This window comes from Macrobrachium nipponense, chromosome 37 (assembly GCF_015104395.2).
Source record: "Macrobrachium nipponense isolate FS-2020 chromosome 37, ASM1510439v2, whole genome shotgun sequence".
Classification (NCBI taxonomy): Eukaryota; Metazoa; Arthropoda; class Malacostraca; order Decapoda; family Palaemonidae; genus Macrobrachium; species Macrobrachium nipponense.
In genome coordinates, this window is record NC_061097.1 from 34,349,655 (window position 1) to 34,373,389 (window position 23,735).

Genomic DNA, 23,735 nt, shown 5'->3' on the forward strand with positions numbered 1-23,735 from the left:
GCAAAAAAATTTTCGTTTTGCAAATGATTTTAATCTGCACTATAATTTGACAACAGAACAGTGACAGTAAGATAAAAATATCGACAGTGAAACTAAATTATTCTAGAGACCTTCCAGTCATACAGAATACTGAAGTGTAAAAGTACATATGAACATATATCAAGACAGACTAACCAGACATGGATGAACAGAGAATAATGTAGTCAGGTTATTACAAGAAAGGCATCTGAATAAAAAGCCTACCAATTACAAGGATGCCACAAAATTAAAAGATGAAGAATCATGAGCATTTGAAATGTTATGACTTATGACTTGCAATTAAATTGCTTTCAGTATTTTAACAGCAAATGTTTATGAAAATAAATACTGAAAATCTTCTCATATATTTTCATTAAGAGTTAAGTGTCCTTAGCGTGAAAAAATTCAAGGAGAATGTTCAGCTGCACTACTCCGTCAGATAAGCAGGAAAGGATATGCAGATGATCATCACCACCTAAGACCTCAAAAACCTGACATGGTTTGGACACGAGAAAAAGGATGAAAAAATGAGTCAGAAGAGCAGTACACACAGGGAACAGTAGAAATTTGGACAGATTAAGACAGAACTCATGGAGTTCAAACATAAGGTGTACCGGAAACAGCATGGAAAGAACTCAAAACTCATCTAATTACATGTTGGGGACCAAAGCAATGTTACACAGGACACTTCATATGCAAACAACGTACCACACATAACATTTGCATCCAGAAAGAATAATGTCCCTTCATGAACAGGACACCTCACTCACCCTAGTTTTAGGAACGACATTGAGCTGCAGCTTCTGGTCAACTAGTGACGCTCCAGCTTCCGATAGATATCCCTGGTTGGGTACGAGGCACGAACGGCCAAAACAACACGGACAACATACTTTGTGGAGCCACTTCGTCCACTTGGGGTTAAGTCGACCGTACGGCTCCTCATCTTTGGGCTTAAATACAGATATTACTTTCTGTGGAAGAAGATGGTAAAAGTTAGGTTGCTTCTCTACATTTTGATATTTCTGCAAAAATATTAATCCACGATCCCCTTCTCTGACGAGAGCAACCCAAATTGCTGAACACCAGGACCAATGTGCCTCACTGTAGAACTTCAGTCCCAGAGTTCCTTTACTCCTCACACCATTGGACTGTGGAATAGTCTCCCTCAGGATGTCATGCGATTGGAACTTCAAAACTTCAAGCAAAAATGCAATGCATTACTACTCAATACTATTCTCCTTCCATTTCAGTGCAATTTTACCTCTTTTTAATTCGTTAGCTTTATTTTAAAAAAATATGTGGATCTCTTCCTTCTGTATTTCCCTTGACCTCTTACTTTTTCCTAATGAACACCTTTTTAGAAGAGATTTATGTTTGTAAATAAATGAAGCATATCTGGCGCACATGTAGTTCGCTGGAGGCAAACGTGAACCAACGGCAGACGACGCTCTCATCTATTTTATCTGTCAAGTGTTCAGAGGAAACTTACAGCCAAAAAATTGCAATCCTTAATTCTCTAAGTGCATAAAATGACCTTAATCCCTAAAAGAAATTCACAAATGATCATTTCACCTTGTGAATCTTTCAAAGTTTATATAAATTCTGAATGATGTTCTGAATTACTCTACGACATTCCTGAAGTAGGTGACTTTATCAGCTACCTCATTACTCAAAAGTCATATAAAAAATGAAAAACTTTATGGATAGGGCCCAGCCAACAACATTAAAATCTCCCATTTACAATGTTATCAGAGGTATGTGGTATGTCAACTCAAAGGACTGTAAAGAATGATAAAAAAGCTAATACCATGGCAGTAGAGGTGCTGATTATTTCCTCATTAGCAGCTGATAACAGCTCTATTAACATTCTAATCTGACAACCTGTCTTTTATATCAACTGCAGGTATGATAACCATCAAAACTAATTCAACTAATTCATGGCATACAGAATACATACTAATAACAGTGGTGAAAATAAAGTCAATATCAATTACCTGAGGGTAAAGTTCAAGGTAAAACATAAGACATTAAATCTCTCCCCATAAGATGGCAAAGGAGTGAATTACATAAGACAGCATTGCTGTTAAGCAATGTAACCTTGATAAAGGGAAGTTACCTAATGAAATGCTACAACACTAGCTCGACAATGGACACTGTTCTCATAGTTTTCAATTCTCAGCACACTTCTTTACCTTACCAGACTTTAGCAAACTACAGAGAATCTCATTACAGCAAAGTTATATAGCCTGAAGTAACAATGATCACTCCTTTATCACCTATACAGTACATTAAATATGTATTATAACCATGAAATTAATTTTTACTAATCTTCCAACCACCAAAAAGTTTTATAAACAAACATCATGCACATAAAAGGTCATATCACTTACCCCATTACTATTTTTAACAAAATAACTTCCACTAGAACCTTGATATATTCTTTCTGGATATATGCCATTTTCTATTGCCGTTTCAGCTTGCCTTACTAGATCTGTAAAGTGGGGATCATCTGAAAAAATAAAAAAATAATGTTAGAAGGAAGTTCATACCACAGATTTTAACCTCGCCAATCTTTTCATCTTCAAGGGCTAAACTTGCCAGGTCAGAGGACAATTCCAGGACAAAAATAGCATCTTTTACGGTGAGAGAAATCAGTTCATGTTTACGGTATTCAGATTGAACAATCACCTCACTGAAAATACTGTAAAACCCATATTTTCTTCATTTACACAAAGAAATCAGTATGTTCAAACAGATTAAACAATACTTTAACAAATTCAAACTGAAAAACTCGTGTATTATCTTTTCATTTAAGAGCGATTGGTAACGAGAATAAAAAAATAAAATCCTTTCCACTTTCAAGGTCTAGTCTTAAGCTAAATTGAAAAACAAAACTGAAGCAAAATAACAACACTATTTAAAAAACTGCAAATGAATCTGTTGCTTTCACTAAAAATGGGGTCACCTCAACATTTAATTCACCAATGAATGACCAATATTCAGTTATGCCACTTAAAAGAAACCTTTCAGAAGATTTTTTAAAGCCATGGGCAGCCCAATACTGCACATATAACAGTACAGTATACCCTAAATTCCCATGTAACTGATAACAGAACCTGTATAAATATCTCTTAAATGCTAATATTAAACCAAGTACTCTACTAAAAATTGAAGAACTATATTTGCCTGGTTCTCTAAACTATATTAATTTTAAGGAATCTACTACAACATGAGTTAGGAAAGCACTACCAAGTAAAACATACTGCACAGAAATCATAAGTGAGGATATGACTAACACCTTTCATCAAATTTCAGTACTGCACAAAATTGCTTCTAATATTAATTACGATCTACATCAATAAACACAGGCCTAGTTAAGTCAGTTTGTGTACTCGGAAAAGAGAATAAACCTTAACAAAACATCACCAGTGTTAGGAGCCAAAGCAACCTTAAGCGAAACAATGAAAGAACACGCAACGCATTTGAAAACTCAGGCTAGAACACTCAAGAGGAAAAAATCAGTGACAATCATGAATATGGAAAGCACAGACATCCTAGCTACTCAAATCAACGTGAGAAATGTGGATCACTGTAAACAAACACTATACTGATAGGATATTAGTATCAAAAACACTAAACCTCAATAGAGCTGTAATGTCAATTTGAATATGTGAACAATAAAGGACATTGACAGTTCAAGATTTACACTGATTTCACTGTATTGATTCCAAAGATTTTTACCATATTCCAACTTTCTGTGACAATTACTTTTGGAGAGTATCTACTTCATGAGAATTCAATACAAACTCGGCTCTTGTAGAAAGACTTCTGATTTATGCAGACTTGGAAATATTCTCTATTCTATTAGAGTACCCCAAAGAAAAAAGTGAGTACATAACTCCAAAACATGCAAGTGGATATCTTCAATACATATGTTCTCAAATTTGTGGATTTTTCAAAACTTCAAAATTACTGATCCGTAATCATAAAATTACAAGAGTTCAAGAAAATTGTTTATCTTCACCTTAATAAATACCAAACTCTACAAAGAGGAATTCCTGTCAGTTTGATAAGAGATCACAATTTATCACAAGCCACAAAAATCTAACATAGTAAATATGTCAATATGCCAGATGTACACAGCTTAGTCTAACACCACTACTCCATGTACAAGAAACCAGCTTGGTTATACAACTGTGTGAATATTTTCACTTGAAAACTGCACATTAAAAGTTAAGACTTCTACCTTTCATATCCACTTCCAAAAAATTGTGTGTATGGATGACTGTCAGTACTTTGAAAATTTCATTGCTATTACAAAATTAATACCTTCATGTGACATTAATTCTAAGTATAAAGAAGCCTACTGCACAATTCAATAGTTTTACAGGTAAGACCAATTAGCCAGTATCAGAAATCAAACAACTACATTATTTCATAAGTAAGTTACTGAAAATTATGTACTAGATCATTACTTGTTGCTCCATACCACCATCATACAGAACTTGCACATTTCATCCTCCATTTATTCAGCAACACCTCACACACATCCTCACAAATACAATATAATGAAGTGGCCAGCCTAATCCCCTCTTAAATAACATGTGGCTACTACAGAAATCTCACCAGACTGTTGCCAAATTTACACCCTAGTGCTACTGGTAGTAAGTTTGCTTGTGAGAGAGAAAACAGAAATGTTCTCATGGTATTATTGACTAAAATAATTGGATTTTGGTGGATAATGCCCAACAGAAAATAATATCCTCCAAAGTAAGATCCCTAATTGTGAAAGTCAAGATCAACTGATTGACCTATAAGTTCTCTGGCATCAAGGCAAATGAGTGCAGCTGTGAAACAAGGTGGAAATGGAGGCCAATTGATTGTGTGACTGACCCACATCCCTGTTGAGGTTTTCATGTGTACATCTCCAATGCCATTGCTCATTTTTTCAAACATTTTACGTTCCCAATTGGCATCTTGTGCATCTGTTGTTGTTGTGCTGTGAATATTATTCACATTGCTTGAAAAAATAGCTGTACATTTACTAAAGTGGCATTTCATCTCAAATGAGCCATCTGGACTCCAGTACAAATACTACAAACATTTTTGTTCCTGTACAATATTTAACACCTTGAGTCAATATCATCTTGTGCATCCATGGTGATTGTGTTTTCATTTTCAACAGTTGTCTGAGTAAATCTGTAAGAAAATTAAACCAATATGTATACTTTTATCTTGTGTCATCTTAAGTGCAACTGCAATCACCCTTTGTCAAACTCCTAACATATCATTTATCCTTCTATAGTTAGTGTGCTCCAGCTAGCAACATGGTTTAGTTGAAGCAGAGTGCCATAAGGTATGATTAAAATTTTTTTAATCTACATGTTTTATGATAAAACATCAATGCTTATTTTTTTTAAATCACCTTACCAACTTGTAGTTGCAGTGTTTTATGTGGGTAGATTGATGACAGAAAAGCTTATCCTAGGCTAGGCCTGAAATTGGAAAACTTGTCAAGACACACAAAAACCCCCCAAGATTTTGTTGATAAAAGACCCTATACGTAGTACTATCCTCACCTAACAATATACTGTACCATACTCTTCCTCCACAGGTACTATTAGTTTCTTTTACCCTTGTTCACTTTCCCTGTCGTTATGCTTTAATATTCTCTCCTGCAAAACCCAATCATGTGTACATTACCATATAATTAAGAGAATCATGTAGAAGCGCAGTACTGTATTTTTTTCTATTATAATTGCTTTCCTGTCCTTAGAATGCTCAAGTATACTACTATTCTCATGCCGTTTCTCTATTCACAGGCAGACTTTCGTACTTTGTGACACTTGCTCACAATTAGCCTATTCTTTGAAGAAATCCCTTTTCTCCAAACAGCTGTGACCTCACATTAGCTCAGTTTCAACAATTTATTACTGTATTTGGGCAAGATAAATTTCAACTGGGGGAAACGCCCCAACAGATATTTTGCCGAGTTGACATATGAGGTAAACAGAATTTACTAAGGCCAGAAATTAGAGCAATTTAAGGAAAGAATATAGAATTTAGGCCATAAATTCTATCAATACACACATCACCTACTTACAAACAAGTTATGTTACAGACAGCTGATAGTAAGCTGAATTTCAAGTTGGTTACTGTACTCTCATGAGTGGCAATGGGGAGCGCTCCTCAAACACAGTTATAACTTGTGATCCAGTTTGTTTGCATCACTGAATGTTTCAAAGCTACATGTATGAAAGTAAGCCAGTGTCTGTATACAGTAATCCCCAGCTACAAAGTTTATGCTTGTGTTGTCAATTTGGCAGATTTCTGCATTGAAAATTTGTTTTAAACTAATTTCTTGCAGGGGAAAAAAATTGCTTAATAGAATTGGACTAAAAAATAAGTCTCCAAATTTACGAGGAAGCAACAATGTACTAACAATGATTTGAACTGTGACAGACTCCTGAAATCCTTTGTACAGTGCAACAAATTCTGGAAGTCTTTGGAGATTACAATAAAAATTGAACATTTTAATCATGATCCAGTACAAAAATCAAGTACAGTGGACCCTCACCTATTCCCAGAAACAGATTTACACTACCTATTTGCGGTTGTTTCTGTGGAACGTATATCCACATTATTTACAGAAAACTCGCCTATTCATGGAGTTTTTCATAAAAAATATTCACTAATTACTGTATTTTCATAACTAAACACATTTTTTCTCATATATAATTTTTTTTTTTTTTTGAACAATCAAAATGGGCAGTTACAAGCACGTTTAAAGGGGTGTCAAGAATTCGCAGATTTTAGCTATTAGCTGTGTGTGTGTGTGTAAAACATCACCAGTGATTCCTAGAGGTCGACTGTCCTACTTCTTAGCTTTGGAAGTGAAGAAATACTACCAACCATTCACAACCTTGACTAAAAATCACTGGGTATCAAAATGAAATGGAAGAACCAGAACAAATTGTGTACACTGCACATACGCATCTATGTAGTGAAAAGACAAGTTGCATAATATCTACACCATGGATGAATGAACAACTGGTAAAAATGAGAATTAGAGTAATCATTGAAAACAGTCACAAAAATATATGCCAATACTGTTTGGTAATGACAGTAACAGCATTTAAGATGCAAAAACCTCTGGCTGACTTTCAGATCTGGATTCACAATATAAAAGAAAATTCAACATGAGGAGCTGGTCTGTGGCGAGGTATTTGGTGGCTCATGAGAAACTCTGGCCTCAAAATTAACCAAACAGTTTACTTCACCTTATAGGGGCAACAACTGACTGGACTAGCTGATCCAGTTTTCACCATGTGTGGATCCACCCTTCGAAAAAGGACTTCAACACGTCCTGACACCGGAGATGGACACCAGTCACGAGCCATCGGTGGTGAGAGCAACAGCTCGAGACCTCTACTATCCTTTCAAAGTATTTTCTCCAAAGTTAGAAATTAAGGTCATATTTTAATAGGTCATATTTTAAGATTAAACAGAGGTTAATGAAAGTCTAGCCATGCGCAGTGCAAACATACCTCCATGACGTTTTCAAAATTTTTAGCTATAACACCAACAATTTAGAAGATTGACGCCATCTCCATGTTTGCGAAGTCATTTGTGTCAAACTTTCCATTCCATGTGCTAAATCCGCAGCACACCACTCGTACCCATAGACACTGGGGCACTTTCTTCAAAACAATAGTCAACAATGACACCAACTGCCTGGCAGATCCAAGGAAACTACAATTTGTTGGTAGAAAGAAGACGTGTGCTCTACATAATTATTTAAATGAATAGTAGAACAGCAGTATAAGGTTATGAATTGCATAAATTTTTAACATATTTATGATTATTAATTTGAAAATATTCATTGTTGAAAAAGTAACTAGATTTCTGACTCAAATATCAACAGTTTTGCTGTGAACAGTAGCTACGGCATTGTTTGTGCTCTTCTATTGTTTATCAGTGTTGCCAATTGGTGTGTTTACCCTCCAAAATGGGTATAAGACTCACACAAAACTGGGGAAATAAGTGAAATTAGTGTATCTATATATACATAAAGACAAATTTTCTCATTATTGCATTACTATGACAACTAGAATTCATGGAAACAGTTTGTAAATGCATCGATGTATGTGTGAAGCTCCATTAAATTGGCAACGATGACATTTTGTAGTCGTCTGCTCATATGTACTTTAGAAATATCTAATTTTTCGGGGTTAATTTGGTTGCAAAAAGGGATAATAGACATGAATTAAAATAAACAAAGTAACAAAGTAAAGTTAAACTAAAAAATGAGTTAAGTAAACAATTGAGGGAATAAAACTTTGCATCTCATAATTATAATCAAATAAGCACTGTGGAGTTTCAGTTGTGATGGCAGTAAAGATAAAACCACCGATTACAAGGTAAAAATGAATTTCAGTTCGAACCATGACCCTGGGAATAAGAGGTATCATGCTTTCACTAATATAGGCAACAAAAGGATGTTTTACTATGGTGATTACAATGTTGTTTTATTGTGCTGATTACAACTGCAATCTTGAGTAAGATCAATAAACATTACATATATGCTAATATTGCTCGAATGAGCACTGGGAAGGACGTTGGATTAATGCCGATTAAGAACGGCACCTCAGTCAGTGGACGCTATATTGGATTTAAAAACAGACTTGAAAACCTTTTACGAAGACCTCTCATGCTTATTTTAGTTCGTATGGCGGTTCCATAGGGTAAAAAATCTCGGACGACCAACCCTCATCATGCTGAACGGGTCTTATTCGCTCTATATTTAATTGGTAAAACAATAATACAATTACAACTCTAAGCATACCCATTCAAAAGATTGAAGTTTCATCAACATAATGTGATATATGAAAGCCCCATACAAACTAAAATAAGCATGTGACACTTCGTAAAATATGTTTTCAAGGCAGTTTTGAAATCCAATATGTCAGCTACCGTGTGGATGGAAGGGTCTGTTCACGGGCTATCCACCATCTTTCCCAGCCTTCCCAGCACTCATTTGAACAATGTTAGCATATATATGTAATGTTTGTTGATCTTACTCAAGATTGCAGTTGTAATCAGCACAATAAAACAACATTTTGTTACCTATATTTGTGTTTTATTACCTATATTAGTGTAAGTATGAAACTTGTTATTCCCAGGGTCATGGTTTGAACTGAATTCATTTTTACCTTGTAATCGGTGGTTTTTATCCTTACTGCCATCACAACTGAAACTCCACAGTGCTTATTTGATTGTTATTATACACATTTTGGTCTCAATTCACTCCACATTGCACTTAAACCAAGTTCTGTTCCTGGTTCCTAAGCGCGCCCCACAAACACAGTTACGAACAGCAGACAACGACACTGCAAAGTGTTATTCCCTAAATTGTTTACTTTACTCGTTATTTAGTTCAACTTTACTTTATTTAAAAATTTTAATTTAATTCATGTCTATTATCGCTTTTTTGCAATCAAATTACCCCGAAAAATTACAGATGTTTCTAAAGTAGATACAATCAAATGTTTCTAACCATGTCGTACATCTGGCTGCCAAAAACCATAGAGGAACAGACTACAGATAATTGGATTAATTTTTTTTTTACCTAGCACTTTTCATTGATTTAAGTCTATATTAGTATTTTGATTTTCTTTAATAACTGTATGCCAAAAATAAATGTAACCTTTAATGTTGGCATGCTAAGAATAGCAAAATCATCGTTGCCACATTAGTAGAGCTTCACACATACGCCGATGCATTATTATAAACTGTTTCCATGAATTCTAGTTGTCATAGTAATGCAATAATGATAAAATTGCTTCAATATTTATGTATATATACTTCCAATACATAACCTAATTTCACCAATTCCCACTTTTTGTGTAAGTCTTATACCCAGTTTGGAAGGTGAACACATACCGAATGGCAACAGAGAGAGAGAGAGAGAGAGAGAGAGAGAGAGAGAGAGAGAGAGAGAGAGAGAGAGAGAGAGAGAGAGAGAGAGAGAGGAGGCGAAGGAAGGAAGAAGGAAAGGGGTGGCGGTGGAGGGGGGGGAAAGGGTAGGTGGAGCTTTTTACACGTGTTCGTATCCATTTCTGCATAATGGAGTTTTTGTCTCTTGGTATAAGGACAAGTGTTGTTATTTACGGTTAGTGATTCACGATACCCTAATAAATTACGGCACTGGGTGTAATGCACTATAGCAAAATCGCGTTCTGATACGAGTGTTCGTTACAGAAATAAGTATTGCCCAAAAACGTGTTTGCACTGTCTCTGAAACCCATAGTAGGTATGCTGCTTAGTTGTCAATCAAGTTTTTTGAAATAAAGTATTTTTTACAAGCTAGCTATTGAATAAATTTGTATTTTTCTCAATCAAAACATATGCCCCCCAATGCTAACTTTCCTCTTTTAACACTTTCTGGTCATTGCAAATTCGGCCCCATAATTTCTTATGGTGCGAAAACAGACAGAGGCCCAGGGACCGAAAACGATTGCGTCACACTACAGCGGTAATCCGGCAGTAAAACATCATATATCCAAAAATAAATAAGAGATATATATGCGCATTACAATTATAACAATTACATGAATAGCTGATAATCTGCATGAATAACTGGTAAACTGTTCTGCAAGAAAGTTGAGTATAGCAATTATTTACAATAGGTACGAAAGTCAAGATGTCGTGACGTCATAATACAGGACTTAAAAGAACGTTCTAATTCCGAAAAATAATTACTTAAATTTGAGTCAGAATAGAGTTACTTTTTCAATAACGAATATTTTCAAAATAATCATCATAAATATGTAAAATATTAATGTTTTACTATTTAGTCAAAAAAATTACCTAAGTGCACGCTTCGTTGTCATCTTCTACCAAAACAGTTGTTCACTTAAAAACGTCACCGTAAGGGACCATGTTCCGATTGTTGTGATGAAAGTGCCCCAGCGTCTGTGGGTACAAGTGGTGTACGGATTTATCACAGGAAATGGCGTCAATCTTCTAAGTTATTTAATCATAAGTAAAAATTTCGAAAGCGTTTTGGCGAGATTTCCACTCCCGTGGACACCCTTTTCGCTACCCTCTGTTCAAATCTTAAAATTTGGCCTTAATTTCTAACTTTGGAGAAAATACTTACTTCGAAAGGAGAGTAGAAGTCTTTAGCTCCGTTTCTCACCAACAACAAGTCGCGACTGATGCCCATCTCCGGTGTCAGGACGCGTTATAATGTACTTTTTGCTGCAGGCCATGCGGTGTTTTACCATATATCACATCATGTTGACGAAACTTCAATCTTTAGATTGGTATGCTTAAAGATTAATTGTATTCTAATTTCACCAATTAAATATCGAGTGAATAAGGCTGATCCACCCGATAGCAATGGATCCATTGTAGTCCCCCATAAAATTGTTTTTTGTTAGCTTAAATAACTTTTCTGCTAAAGTATATATTCAAAATACTTGGTCATTTTCACATTTTGGTTTGTGCAATAAACTAGTTTCTCTTGATGTGATTCTTACAATGTAACCCAACATTTATTCATATAGCATTTTCAAATTTTGATAATCACTACACATTTTCCATACACAATTTTTCTTTACACATTTTCCCTTATTTTAACGAGTGCTTTAAAGGTTTGAGGTACTATGTTTCATTCCCAAATGACCTGACCAACCGTACTATATCATGTACTTGGGTATGAACCCAATACCCTTGGTTAGGTTAGGTTGGTTTGGTCACTTACAGATGAAACTATTCATGGCACACTTAAAAACAAAGGAAAATTATATTAGCAAGTTCAAATGTGATAATCGTTTAAAGTGATGCATTTCCTAGTAAAAATCAACAGCCTAGGGTACAGGCCAAGAGTCTGAAATTTGAAAATACAACTGGCTTGCACACTTCAGATATAAAATAGCCTACTTACCTGACCCAATTCGTTCAAGTTAGTCAAACAACCCAACTGGCCTAACTTACTAGTCTAGGCTATTCTAAAGAAAGTACGTTCACGAATTGTTTTACGAAACGAGCGGGCCTGAAAAGTCATACTACCCTAGAGATGTTCATTAGGTTAAGTTAGGCTACAAAAAGCCTAACCTAGCCTAACATCACATACCACATACTTAGGCCGTAATAGCCTAGGTAGACTATCCTAATTAGCCCGGGCTGTTAATGCGGTGGGGTATCTCAAGTCACATGAGACAATGGGAGCAGATTTCACTTTTTCAAAACGTCCATCATGTAAAACGAGGCAAAACACAAAATGATAAAAGAAGATAAACAAAGACACGATTAAAACAACCCGAGGCTTTGAAAGAACTGTGGGGGGCGCACCTGGCCAGTGATTGAAATCGTCCAGCTCGTGCCTGGCCCCCAGGAGGGGCTGGCTCTCCCTGTTGCTCCTGGGCGAGCCCATGCCCGTGTGGTTGGCGGGCCCGAAGGTCACGTCGGGGAGGAGCGCCGTGGCCGAGTCTTCCGAGGCCTCGGAAGCAGTGGACAAGGACCTGATGCGATCCTCGGCCGGAGGAGGAGGGTGAGGAGGAGGTGGGTGAGGGTGAGGAAGGTGATGATGGGCGACTACCACCACCGTCGTCGTCGTCGCCGCCGCAGCTGCTGCTTCTGTCGTGGCCTCTTCTTCCGTATCTGACGTCATTTAACCACTTTTCGGGGAGGCCCACGGGTCACTCGCAGCCGCCTCTTCCAAGTCGTGGGCGAGGGGGCCTATCTACATCGCGTGGCTCGGGCGGCGAGGCGATCCGATCAGCTGGTTCTCCTGCTGCTGCTCCTCCGCACCAAAACATAACAAAGCGCCATGACACTTCGGTTGTTTACGTCACTCCCTTATCGGAACAAGTGAGTCGCGCCTGAGCGCAGCGAGGGTTTTCCCCCCAAAGAATAACTTATTTAACGCAATATTTCGCCCATTTACGATCGTTCCTTCCTTCTGTCAACTCAAAATCTAATTTGCAACTTTTTATAACACAAACCAAAGCTGAAAAGACGAATTCTAAGTAAAATTTTAACTCAAAATTACTTTTTACGCATTTGGAATCTTCGTTAACATTCTTCCAGCGACCGCAGTCATATTTTTTCTTTCTTCCTCATCTCTTGAGTGTAAAATGTCCATTGCACTCTTTTGTCGAAGTTATTGTTCATGCACCAACCATGACGAGAGACAAATAAGAGTCACGAGTTTGCAGTAAATGGTTCATCATCATATGATACTATAGCCTCGAGGATCGACTGATATATTACGCTGTTCCTTAGGAATTATATTATCTAACCACTAAGTTATTTTCATATTAATACTGTATTAAAATATACAGAACATAGCTCTAGTAAAATATCTTTATTTAAGACGTAATGAATGGACGAAATCAAAGAAAATACAACGAAAACTTTCGGAATAAAGGTCGACCTTGTGTGCACAAAGAGAACATGTGATTCACCCGTCCCTAGTCCCCTGGGGTATCCACCATCTTCCCTTGTAGGGGGAGTGAGGGGGGGGGGGTGCCCCACCACCAAAGTAGTGCGCTACAGATATTTCCTGTGATATACCACAAGGCGCTCAGTTTTCATTATTCCCTTTAAATCTGATCCTGAAGAGCACTTGAAAGAAATGAGCTTTTGTTTACACAGTTATGAGTCTAATCGAGCGCTGTCGAGTATAGTACGTACCAACACCCACACTTTGAGAAGTCCAACCTACAAGTTTGACGTAGCTGGGTACAAGGATACAATCCCTTCCCGTCTGATGAAACCATCTAAGTAGTATAAATTGAATGCACTTACGTCTTTTTTTTCAGTAAACTGCGTCTACTGAAAGTCGTAAGGAGGTACTGGCAAACTTTTTAAACAGAAATATTCGGTTTCTGTTGTTGGTATACATTTACAAAAGAAACAAAAGCTGTTTTAGACCTCTTTCACTTTTAAAAGCATCATAGGCCCTTTGCTATGACGATTTTTTTTAGCCGATTATAAATATAAATTCAATCACTACGCAAAGATGAATGGAGGATATAATTGAGCTGTTGGTATTAAACATTTAAAACAAGAAGAAGAAAGAAGTTTCAGACCTATATCTAATATTTCAGAAGCAAATAAACCTGCGCGTCGGTGATTATGAGCAGATTATAACGAAAAGTCTAGAAATCACCAAGAACAGATCGATGTAGAATACGGAAATACAAAAGATATTCGATACTAACAACCTAATAACTTAGAAAAGAACAAAGAAATAAATCCTCCCGCGACTTAGCCAACCTTCGGATCCCAAGACACACACCCAGAGTGAGAGGGATCGAGGGATTCCTCACAATATGAAAACCGACCTCCCTCTAGATACTAGATATTCATGTCAAGGTGATTGAATAGAAAGATGGAAGTGTCCTCCTAATCTTTCATTGCTGTCTAATGCTTTCCCCTCTGCACGTAGCACGTACTTTTTGCTTTCATAAGAGCAGGGATACAGACTCCAGTGGCAATAGCCAGGTGCTGTTTTGTTCAATAGCGAATAATTTCAGATAAAAGGTTTGTGGTATGAGCTGATAAGATCGTTGTTGTCGAAGGCCTGTAGAGGAACATTGTAAGCTACAGTTAGTCTTATCTGGTGTGGTTACACACAAACTATTTATATATAGTACACGTAGAGGCCACTGTGGCTATTACAATTGCATATAGTACTAATGACATAAGATACACATTAACTAATGCACCTGGACAAAAATAGGCCAAAATTTTAAGACTCAAATATGCGTGGTAACATGACAACTGAACTATTCAACTATTAATCCTCCACGTGACTGTTAACCACACGAACGATTTTTTTTTATTGTAACCACAGCACAAAGGAATTTTTTTTTTAAATCACATAAGAGCTTCACAGGAGAAAGGAGGTTATTAGCACCAGGAAGAACAAAGGCATGGAGAGATTTCCGAAGAATTGAGAATTAGGACTTGAGTTGGTCTTACTTCCGCCCTGTAAGAGAGAATGTAATTTTGTACGTCGAGTGTGTTGGTAGTTCAGCGATTTACCATGTTACTCTGTACTCTTTAATTTAAACCACATTTTGTTTACTTACAAACTAATCATGTTGACCTGTATTATAATAATACAGACCCAGACAGACCCAAACAATAATAATAACAGACACAAGAAACAAATCAGGAAGAGGAGGAAGCCTCCTCCGCTTTAACTTCTACAAGAAGAAGAAGAAGAAGAAGAAGAAACCTTACGAACACACAAACAAATGTCTATTTTTGAAATGCGTATCCGCGCGCGTGTGCTAATGCAATGTATGTGTTTGTGCACTGTATGTGTGCTTGTGTAAAGTGTGCGTTTGTGTACTGTGGTTGTTTTTGTTTAATGTATGTGTGAGCTTGTGTAATGTATGTCTGTTGTACTGTATGTGTATAATTGTGTAATGATAGCTATAAGAAATAATAGTAGATAGGGTAGCGTAAAAAGAGAGAGAGAGAATAATCAAAGTACAGCGAAAATTACGAGAGAGAAAGAGGGAAGAGAGAGAGAGAGATTGAGCTCTGTGCGTGAGCCAGAATTTGGTCAACAAAACCTTAGTCACAGGAAGTTGGACCATAACACCATCGCAATTAAAATCTGAAGACAGTCATAAAATCTTTGACCTGTGACCTCGCACCAGACTTACTCGGCTTCCATCGGTAATGGAGCTCCACCTCCAGGAGGTATTAACATGTTAAATTATTGACTCCGCCTGGAAGAGGAGGAATTAACATGTTAAACCCACCTAAAAGGGGATGGGGAAAAGATAAGGAAATATCCGCTCGACGAATCAAGAATCCAATTGGGCGGAGAACCAGAACCTACACCGCCTAAGGAGGTTGGGCTGAATTCGAACCGAGGGGGGGTGAATTTCAGAAGAGCAGAAGACAGAGAGGACCGGCAGCCGTCGTACAGTAAAGAAGCAAGAACTATGCCGGTGGTCCCGAATAAGAGTTACACTATAAACTTTGTAGTTGTAACTAATTCTCTGCAACAGTAAAGAAAGAAACTGCCGTTCGTGTCATTCAAACTTCTCCTGAGAGACTAAAGACTATAATACTACTAATCCAGAACTAACATTAAGAAGAAGCATAAAGTCAAACATAGAACCGGACTGCAGAAATAAACAAGAAGAAAGAAGTGGGTAAGAGAACATAAACTCAAACACTGCCTTAAAAAAGTCACAACAATTGTGAATTGTGTGTGTGTGTGTGTGTGTGTGTGTAATGTATGTTCATGTTTGTGTGTGTGTACTGTGCGTTTACACACGCATGTATGTTTACTGTGTTTATGTGTATTTGTAAATGTATTGTATGTCACTGTGTGTGTTTTGTGTACTGCACGTGTCCATATACTGTATCCTTGTACACTGTGTGTACTGTATGTGTGTATATTGTGTGCTTGTTCGTGTTAGTTAACTATTCTGTTATGTAAATGAACCAGCCTCCTCCATTCACGAGAAAAAATTCAGAAGAAAAAAAATTCAGAAAAAAACAGGCTGAGGTAAGCAGTTTGAATATTTTATGGAGAGAGAGAGAGAGAGAGAGAGAGAGAGAGAGAGAGAGAGAGAGAGAGAGAGAGAGAGAGAGAGAGAGAGAGAGAGAGAGAGTGTATGTGTATATATAATATATATATATATATATATATATATATATAATGCTTTGGTTTTACTTAATGGTATGGAAAGCAATACAAGTGACGACACAGAGGAAGGATGTGAATTCCAGAGTGATTCGTGGTCCAGTGGTTAATTACCCAGCTTAGGTGTATCATTCACGTATTTGAAAAAAATCATACAGAAATGAATACGACCTTCCCTCGAGTAAGACTTTGCAGGAAAACGCTAATATAAAAAATATTACTGAAAAGAAAAAGAATGAAAATAAAAAATAAATAAAAACTGGAGAGTAATGATAAACAAACAATTCGCAACATGCTGCCTTGTTACCTGGATCTTTTGAGCCATGTTTGTTCTCTCTCTCTCTCTCTCTCTCTCTCTCTCTCAAAACAGTTATGCCAGTATGAAAAGTCGAGTCTTCTTTGTTAAGGTAGATGTTGGAAACAGCGAGGTACCTTTGCTTGGAACCGCCCCCCCCCCCCCCTCTCTCTCTCTCTCTCTCTCTCTCTCTCTCTCTCTCTCTCTCTCTCTCCTGAGCAAACAGCTTCTTCAGCCGCTGCATTTCCCCAAGATAAACACGAGCCAGGGATTGGATCAATGACCTTGACTTGATGCACAGAGAGAGAGAGAGAGAGAGAGAGAGAGAGAGAGAGAGAGAGAGAGAGAGATCAAGTTGGCGTTCCATGAATTAAATATATATTAGGAATATGTTTTTATGTCCAAATCAGACAGACAGAGAAACAAGACTGACGAGCACACACCTATATATACCATACAGGTGCATCCACACTACAGTAACCCTGTCATCTACATGTCAGTGACAATGCACACACATCTTCTTACCGGGTTGAATACATGTTAACGACTTGTTGGCAGCCCATGCAAGTTTCCAGAATTAGTTGCAGACTTTTATTCAACTTGTGATAATGTATGCAACAGTTTCCGACATATTGAGGTTCCTAACAAGACAATTTAACAGGTGTGGTATTTGATTGATTTAAGCCCTTTAGCACCTCTTAGGAAATACGCAGCCAACACTAGTAGAGAGAGAGAGAGAGAGGAGAGAGAGAGAGAGAGAGAGAGAGAGAGAGAGCAATTTACGAAAGTCACTCAAATGCATAATCAAGCCTCGAGTGACCCCCACTCCAATTACACTCGGAGATCAGTCGTGCCACGACTACTGCGCATGCGCGGGTAAGTTTAATTTAATTTCATTAAGCAGGGAGGAATTCGCTTTTACGTTCACAACAAATTATTTGCAAGTTCCTCTGAAATCAAAACGTACCACGCGGCCTATTTGATTTAAGTTTAGGCTGCCTAGACAGACACTGGGACATTATTCATTATTATTATAATAAAAAATTATTATTTTTTAATACAGTCCTCCAACTCGACTGGGTGGTATTTATGGTGTGGGGTTCCGGGTTGCATCCTGCCTCCTTAAGAGTCCTTCACTTGTCTTATTATGTGTGCTGTTTCTAGGAGCGCACACTTCTGCAGGAGTCCTGGAGCTACTTCAGCCTCTAGTTTTTCCAGATTCCTTTTCTGGGATCTTGGAGTCGTGCCTAGTGTTCCTATGATTATGACTACAATATCCACTGACATACCCCATATCCTTCTCATTTCTATTTTCAGGTCTTGATACTTATCCATTTTCTCCCTTTCTTTCTATTATTATTATTATTTTTTTTTTTTTTTTTTTGCTCTATCAGTCCTCCAATTCGACTGGGTGGTATTTATAGTGTGGGGTTCCGGGTTGCATCCTGCCTCCTTAGGAGTCCATCACTTTTCTTACTATGTGTGCCGTTTCTAGGATGACACTCTTCTGCATGAGTCCTGGAGCTACTTCAGCCTCTAGTTTTTCTAGATTCCTTTTCAGGGATCTTGGGATCGTGCCTAGTGCTCCTATGATTATGGGTACGATTTCCACTGGCATATCCCATATCCTTCTTATTTCTATTTTCAGATCTTGATACTTATCCATTTTTTCCCTCTCTTTCTCTTCAACTCTGGTGTCCCATGGTATTGCGACATCAATGAGTGATACTTTCTTCTTGACTTTGTCAATCAACGTCACGTCTGGTCTGTTTGCACGTATCACCCTATCCGTTCTGATACCATAGTCCCAGAGGATCTTTGCCTGATCGTTTTCTATCACTCCTTCAGGTTGGTGCTCGTACCACTTATTTCTGCAAGGTAGCTGATGTTTCTTGCACAGGCTCCAGTGGAGGGCTTTTGCTACTGAATCATGCCTCTTTTTGTACTGGTTCTGTGCAAGTGCCGGGCATTCACTTGCTATGTGGTTTATGGTTTCATTTTTCGTATTGCACTTCCTACATATGGGAGAGATGTTATTTCCGTCTATCGTTCTTTGAACATACCTGGTTCTTAGGGCCTGATCTTGTGCCGCTGTTATCATTCCTTCAGTTTCCTTCTTTAGCTCTCCCCTCTGTAGCCATTGCCAATTGTCATCGCTGGCTAGTTCTTTAGTCTGTCTCATGTATTGTCCGTGCATTGGTTTGTTGTGCCAGTCCTCTGTTCTGTCTGTCTTTCTCCTGTGTCTGTATATTTCTGGGTCTTCGTCTACTTTTATCAGTCCTTCTTCCCATGCACTCTTTAGCCACTCGTCTTCACTGGTTTTCAGATATTGCCCCAGTGCTCTGTTCTCGATGTTTACGCAGTCCTCTATACTTAGTAGTCCTCTCCCTCCTTCCTTTCGTGTTATGTATAGTCTGTCCGTATTTGCTCTTGGGTGTAGTGCTTTGTGTATTGTCATATGTTTCCTGGTTTTCTGATCTATGCTGCGGAGTTCTGCCTTCGTCCATTCCACTATTCCTGCGCTGTATCTGATTACTGGCACTGCCCATGTGTTTATGGCTTTTATCATATTTCCGGCGTTGAGTTTTGACTTGAGTATCGCCTTGAGTCTCTGCATATATTCTTTCCTGATCGTGTCCTTCATCTCTTGGTGTTTTATATCCCCTCCTTCCATTATTCCCAGGTATTTGTATCCTGTCTCATCTATGTGTTAATGTTGCTCCCATCTGGTAGCTTTATCCCTTCAGTTCTCGTTACTTTGCCTTTTTGTATGTTGACTAAGGCGCATTTTTCAATTCCAAACTCCATCCTGATATCCCCAGATACAATCCTTACAGTCTGGATTAGGGTATCTATTTCCTTGATGCTCTTACCATACAGCTTGATGTCGTCCATGAACATCAGATGGTTGATTCTGTTGCCTCTTTTCTCGAGTTGGTACCCGGCATCCATCTTCTGTAGTACTTTTATCATGGGAATCATGGCTACTACGAAGAGTAGTGGGGACAGTGAGTCGCCCTGGAAGATCCCTCTCCTGATATTAACCTCTGCTAGTCTTATTCCAGAGCTTGTAAGTATTGTATTCCAGTTGCGCATTGTATTTTTGAGGAAGCTGATGGTGTTTTCCTCTGCCCCATATATTTTCAGGCATTCTATTAGCCATGTGTGTGGTATCATGTCCAAGGCTTTCTTATAGTCTATCCATGCCATGCTTAGGTTGGTATTATTATTATTATTATTATTATTATTATTATTATTATTATTTTATTATATTATTTATTATTTTATAAGAAGACTGACTTGAACTTCAAGCTTCCAAAGAATATTTTGACATTCGAAAGAAATGACAGAAATTAATAAAAAATACAGAAAGAAGAGATGAAGTTATTAGAAAAACATTAATCAAAAATTAAATACATAAATAATGATTTAAAATGTTAAAATACAAGTTGAGTTGCATTAGAGCAGTGCACTTCTGAAGAAGCATTGCCAATTGCACAAGATCCGCTGGGAGACGTCCAGCGATGTGAGCAATAAAGGACCTCTGCAACTTTCGACCCTTCAGCGCTTAAAAAAAATATTATAAAATACAAAAATAAAATAAACCGCTTAAAAACCATTCACCAAAAAAGCTTAAAAACCATTCAGTGAAAAAAAAATTAAAAACCATTCAGTGGAAAAAAAAAAAAAAAAAAACTTCAAAACTCATTCAACGGCCGCCGCCCCCCCCCCCAGCGCTAAAAAAACATTCAACACAAAAAACCATTCAGGAAAAAAAAAAAAACATTCAGAAAAAAAAAAGTTCGAGAGGCTGGACAGCAAGTTTAAGACATCAAGGGTATTTTGGCTATGTATTTTAAAAAACATTCATTCTCAGCGACAATAAAGTACTATACGAAAGGTCAGGGAACATTGAATTTGCTTTAGAACTTGGAATCAAGGTCCGTAAGAAAATTATTTTGTCTAGTCTCAATTGGTATTGGAATATAAAATTTAGGCCAAAGGCCAAGCGCTGGGACCTACGATAAGGTCATTCAACGCTGAAAGGGAAATCGAGAGTGAGAAGGTTTATTTGAAGAGAATATGAACGGAGGTACGGTAAAAAGGAATGGAAGGTGTTGCAGCTAGGGGTCGAGGGGACGCTGCAACGAACATAGTGTTAGAAATATGAACGATATTTTAGTAAAATGTGTAACGTTTTCAGAGGCACATACACGCATACATACATACGCACATACATACACTGTATATACGTATAGTGATATATATATATTATATAAATATAAATATATATATATATATGATATATATATATATACACATTATATATATATACATATATATATACATATTATATATATATTATATATATATTATTACATATATAATACACATATATATCCCCTATACAATATATATATACATATATATATATATATATCTATATATATAAGATATATATATATATATATATATAGCTATATATCACTGCTTCTTAATATTCAGAAAGTATCTGAAACTACTAAACACACTACACACTTTAAACAATATCTAAACCTTAAAAAAGAAACATCTAAAATCCTCTCACATCTCCACATAAAATACAAAGTACTATCAAATCACTCCCGGAAAAAAAAATAAAAAAACTCACCTCAATATTCTCCATAAAATATTGGAAACAATACAACAAATTAGGCCACAATTCAAACAGATTTATAGCCTAAAAAAGCAATTGTTAAAACTCCATCACATCTTCACAAAAATGTACCCGGTGTCCAATCACTCCCACAAGGAGGATGATGAAAAAAAAAAATCCGGAAAGTTGGGTACAGAAAGATTCATTACTTTCTCACATTACAGCGAATTACGTAACCGTTACGTCACGTCGTCGTAAATAGAGATAGGCGTCGAATTACACCTCACGAGACATTGCAATCATACACACACACACACACACAATATATATATTATTAATTATTATATATGATATATATATATATATATATATATATATATATAAAGTATATATATATATAATATATATATATATATAGTCTCTCTTTTGCTCCGAGGGTTTGGTCTAATTGCGGACGTAAGCACGGACGGACTGTCCCTTAATTAATTTTTCTACCATGGTTGTACGTACACAGAACATCGGTACCTTCGATTTTTGTCGTGACGATTGTAAGTAACTCGGTAATATCATAACTGCAATAACTTATTACTATAAGGAGTACAATGGCTAAAAATAACTAAGTGGATTTTACTGTTGAATTCATAGAATAATAATAATAATAATTTGTAGGGAAAAACTCTCTATCACGAGAGTATATATAATGTTCTAAAGGGTCCACAATAATACAAAGTGTAAAAAGTCTGTGTATAATTTTGAAGACTTTAAAATTATCACAGACTTTTTACACTTTGTATTATTGTGGACCCTTTAGAACAATAATAATAATAATAATAATAATAATAATAATAATAATAATAATTAATAATAATAATAACAACAACAACAACAACACTATCCCAAGATCCCTGGACTCATGCAGAAGTGTGTGATCCTAGAAACGGAGCACATAGTAAGACAAGTGATGGACAGTAATCATGGAATCCGAAGGAGGCAGGGTGCATCCCGGAACCCCCCACACTATAAATACCACCCAGTCGAATTGGAGGACTGTCATAGAAAATAATAATAATAATAATTTTTTATAGTTATTCATAAATGGCAATTGTCATTTTTATTATTAGTATTATTATTATTATTAACAATAATAATAATAATAATAATAATAATAATAATAATAATAATAATAATAATAACAATTCACAGTACGATTATAATATGCTTTATAGAAAAGGCTGCCAATTTGACTTAATATCAATATCAATATTAATAATAATAACAACAACAATAATAATAATAATAATATTGCTTATACAATTCTCTCTCTCTCTCTCTCTCTCTCTCTCTCTCCTCTCTCTATAACGCGACGTTTCCTCCTGATCGACAGGACATTATCAAGCGATAAACTGCTGAGGGACTGAATTCAGTGGTGTTGTTGTTTAAGATTAAGCTGGCCTTGTGCCAGCACGGGCTCTTGCTCACTCCAGTGGCGAGTCCTTCTCCTTTTATCGTGGTGTTGCGAGCTCTCCAGTACGGTCAGAGCACTTCTCCGGTAGGTCGAGTTAGAGAGAGAAAGAGAGAGAGAATTGTATAAGCAATATAATAATAATAATAAATTATTATTATAAACTGAAATCTAATTTTTTTTCGTCTAAGGTAAATGCTAGTCAGAAACATTGTAAAAAATACACGATTACTACACATGCAAATAACAATAAATAATTAATAATAGGTGATAACAGGAAGAGGATTTTACTAGATCAGTGGGGAAGGGGGTGGAGACAGGGGTGAAGGTGGGAGAGGGTAGAAAGTAGATGGGACTACCGTTGGCCAACCTCTTGATAAAACTTTCAACCCCAGTCAGGTATGACCACCATTTTGAAAGCTCTTGAAAGCGCTCTGCAATGCATTACAAACCCAAAGCTTGTAGGGAACTTTATACATTCTCCTCAGGCACTCTCTCCCTCTCTCATACAACATCCATAACATAGCATCTCTCTCTCTCTAATCTCTCTCTCGTCTCTCTCTCTCGTCTCTCTCTCTCTCTCTCATACAACATCTACAACATAGCATATATTCATGACACAGCAAAGCACTACATACAG

General features: G+C 36.9%; 2 protein-coding genes across 6 annotated transcripts in view; one reads left to right on the top strand and one right to left on the bottom strand.

Moving 5' to 3' along the window:
- The window catches only part of LOC135209104 (phosphatidylinositol 4-kinase type 2-alpha-like), an 88,287-nt gene that overhangs the window by 28,033 nt on the left and 36,519 nt on the right, over positions 1–23,735 (bottom strand). For 4 of the 5 annotated variants that reach the window (XM_064241718.1, XM_064241717.1, XM_064241719.1 and 1 more), the window contains 2 exons: positions 2,409–2,527; positions 789–989 (listed from right to left, as the gene is read on the bottom strand). In XM_064241718.1, coding sequence (XP_064097788.1) covers positions 789–989; positions 2,409–2,527 — 320 coding nt within the window. Of the gene's footprint in view, positions 1–788; positions 990–2,408; positions 2,528–12,375; positions 12,982–23,735 lie in introns of those variants that run through there. The other variant, XM_064241716.1, reaches the window with a different exon arrangement.
- Positions 12,876–23,735, top strand: part of LOC135209102 (4-hydroxyphenylpyruvate dioxygenase-like) — a 52,312-nt gene continuing 41,452 nt past the window's right edge. Inside the window, exon 1 of the mRNA XM_064241715.1 lies at positions 12,876–12,894. The gene's annotated coding sequence lies outside the window, so the exon portion shown is untranslated. The remainder of the gene's footprint in view (positions 12,895–23,735) is intronic.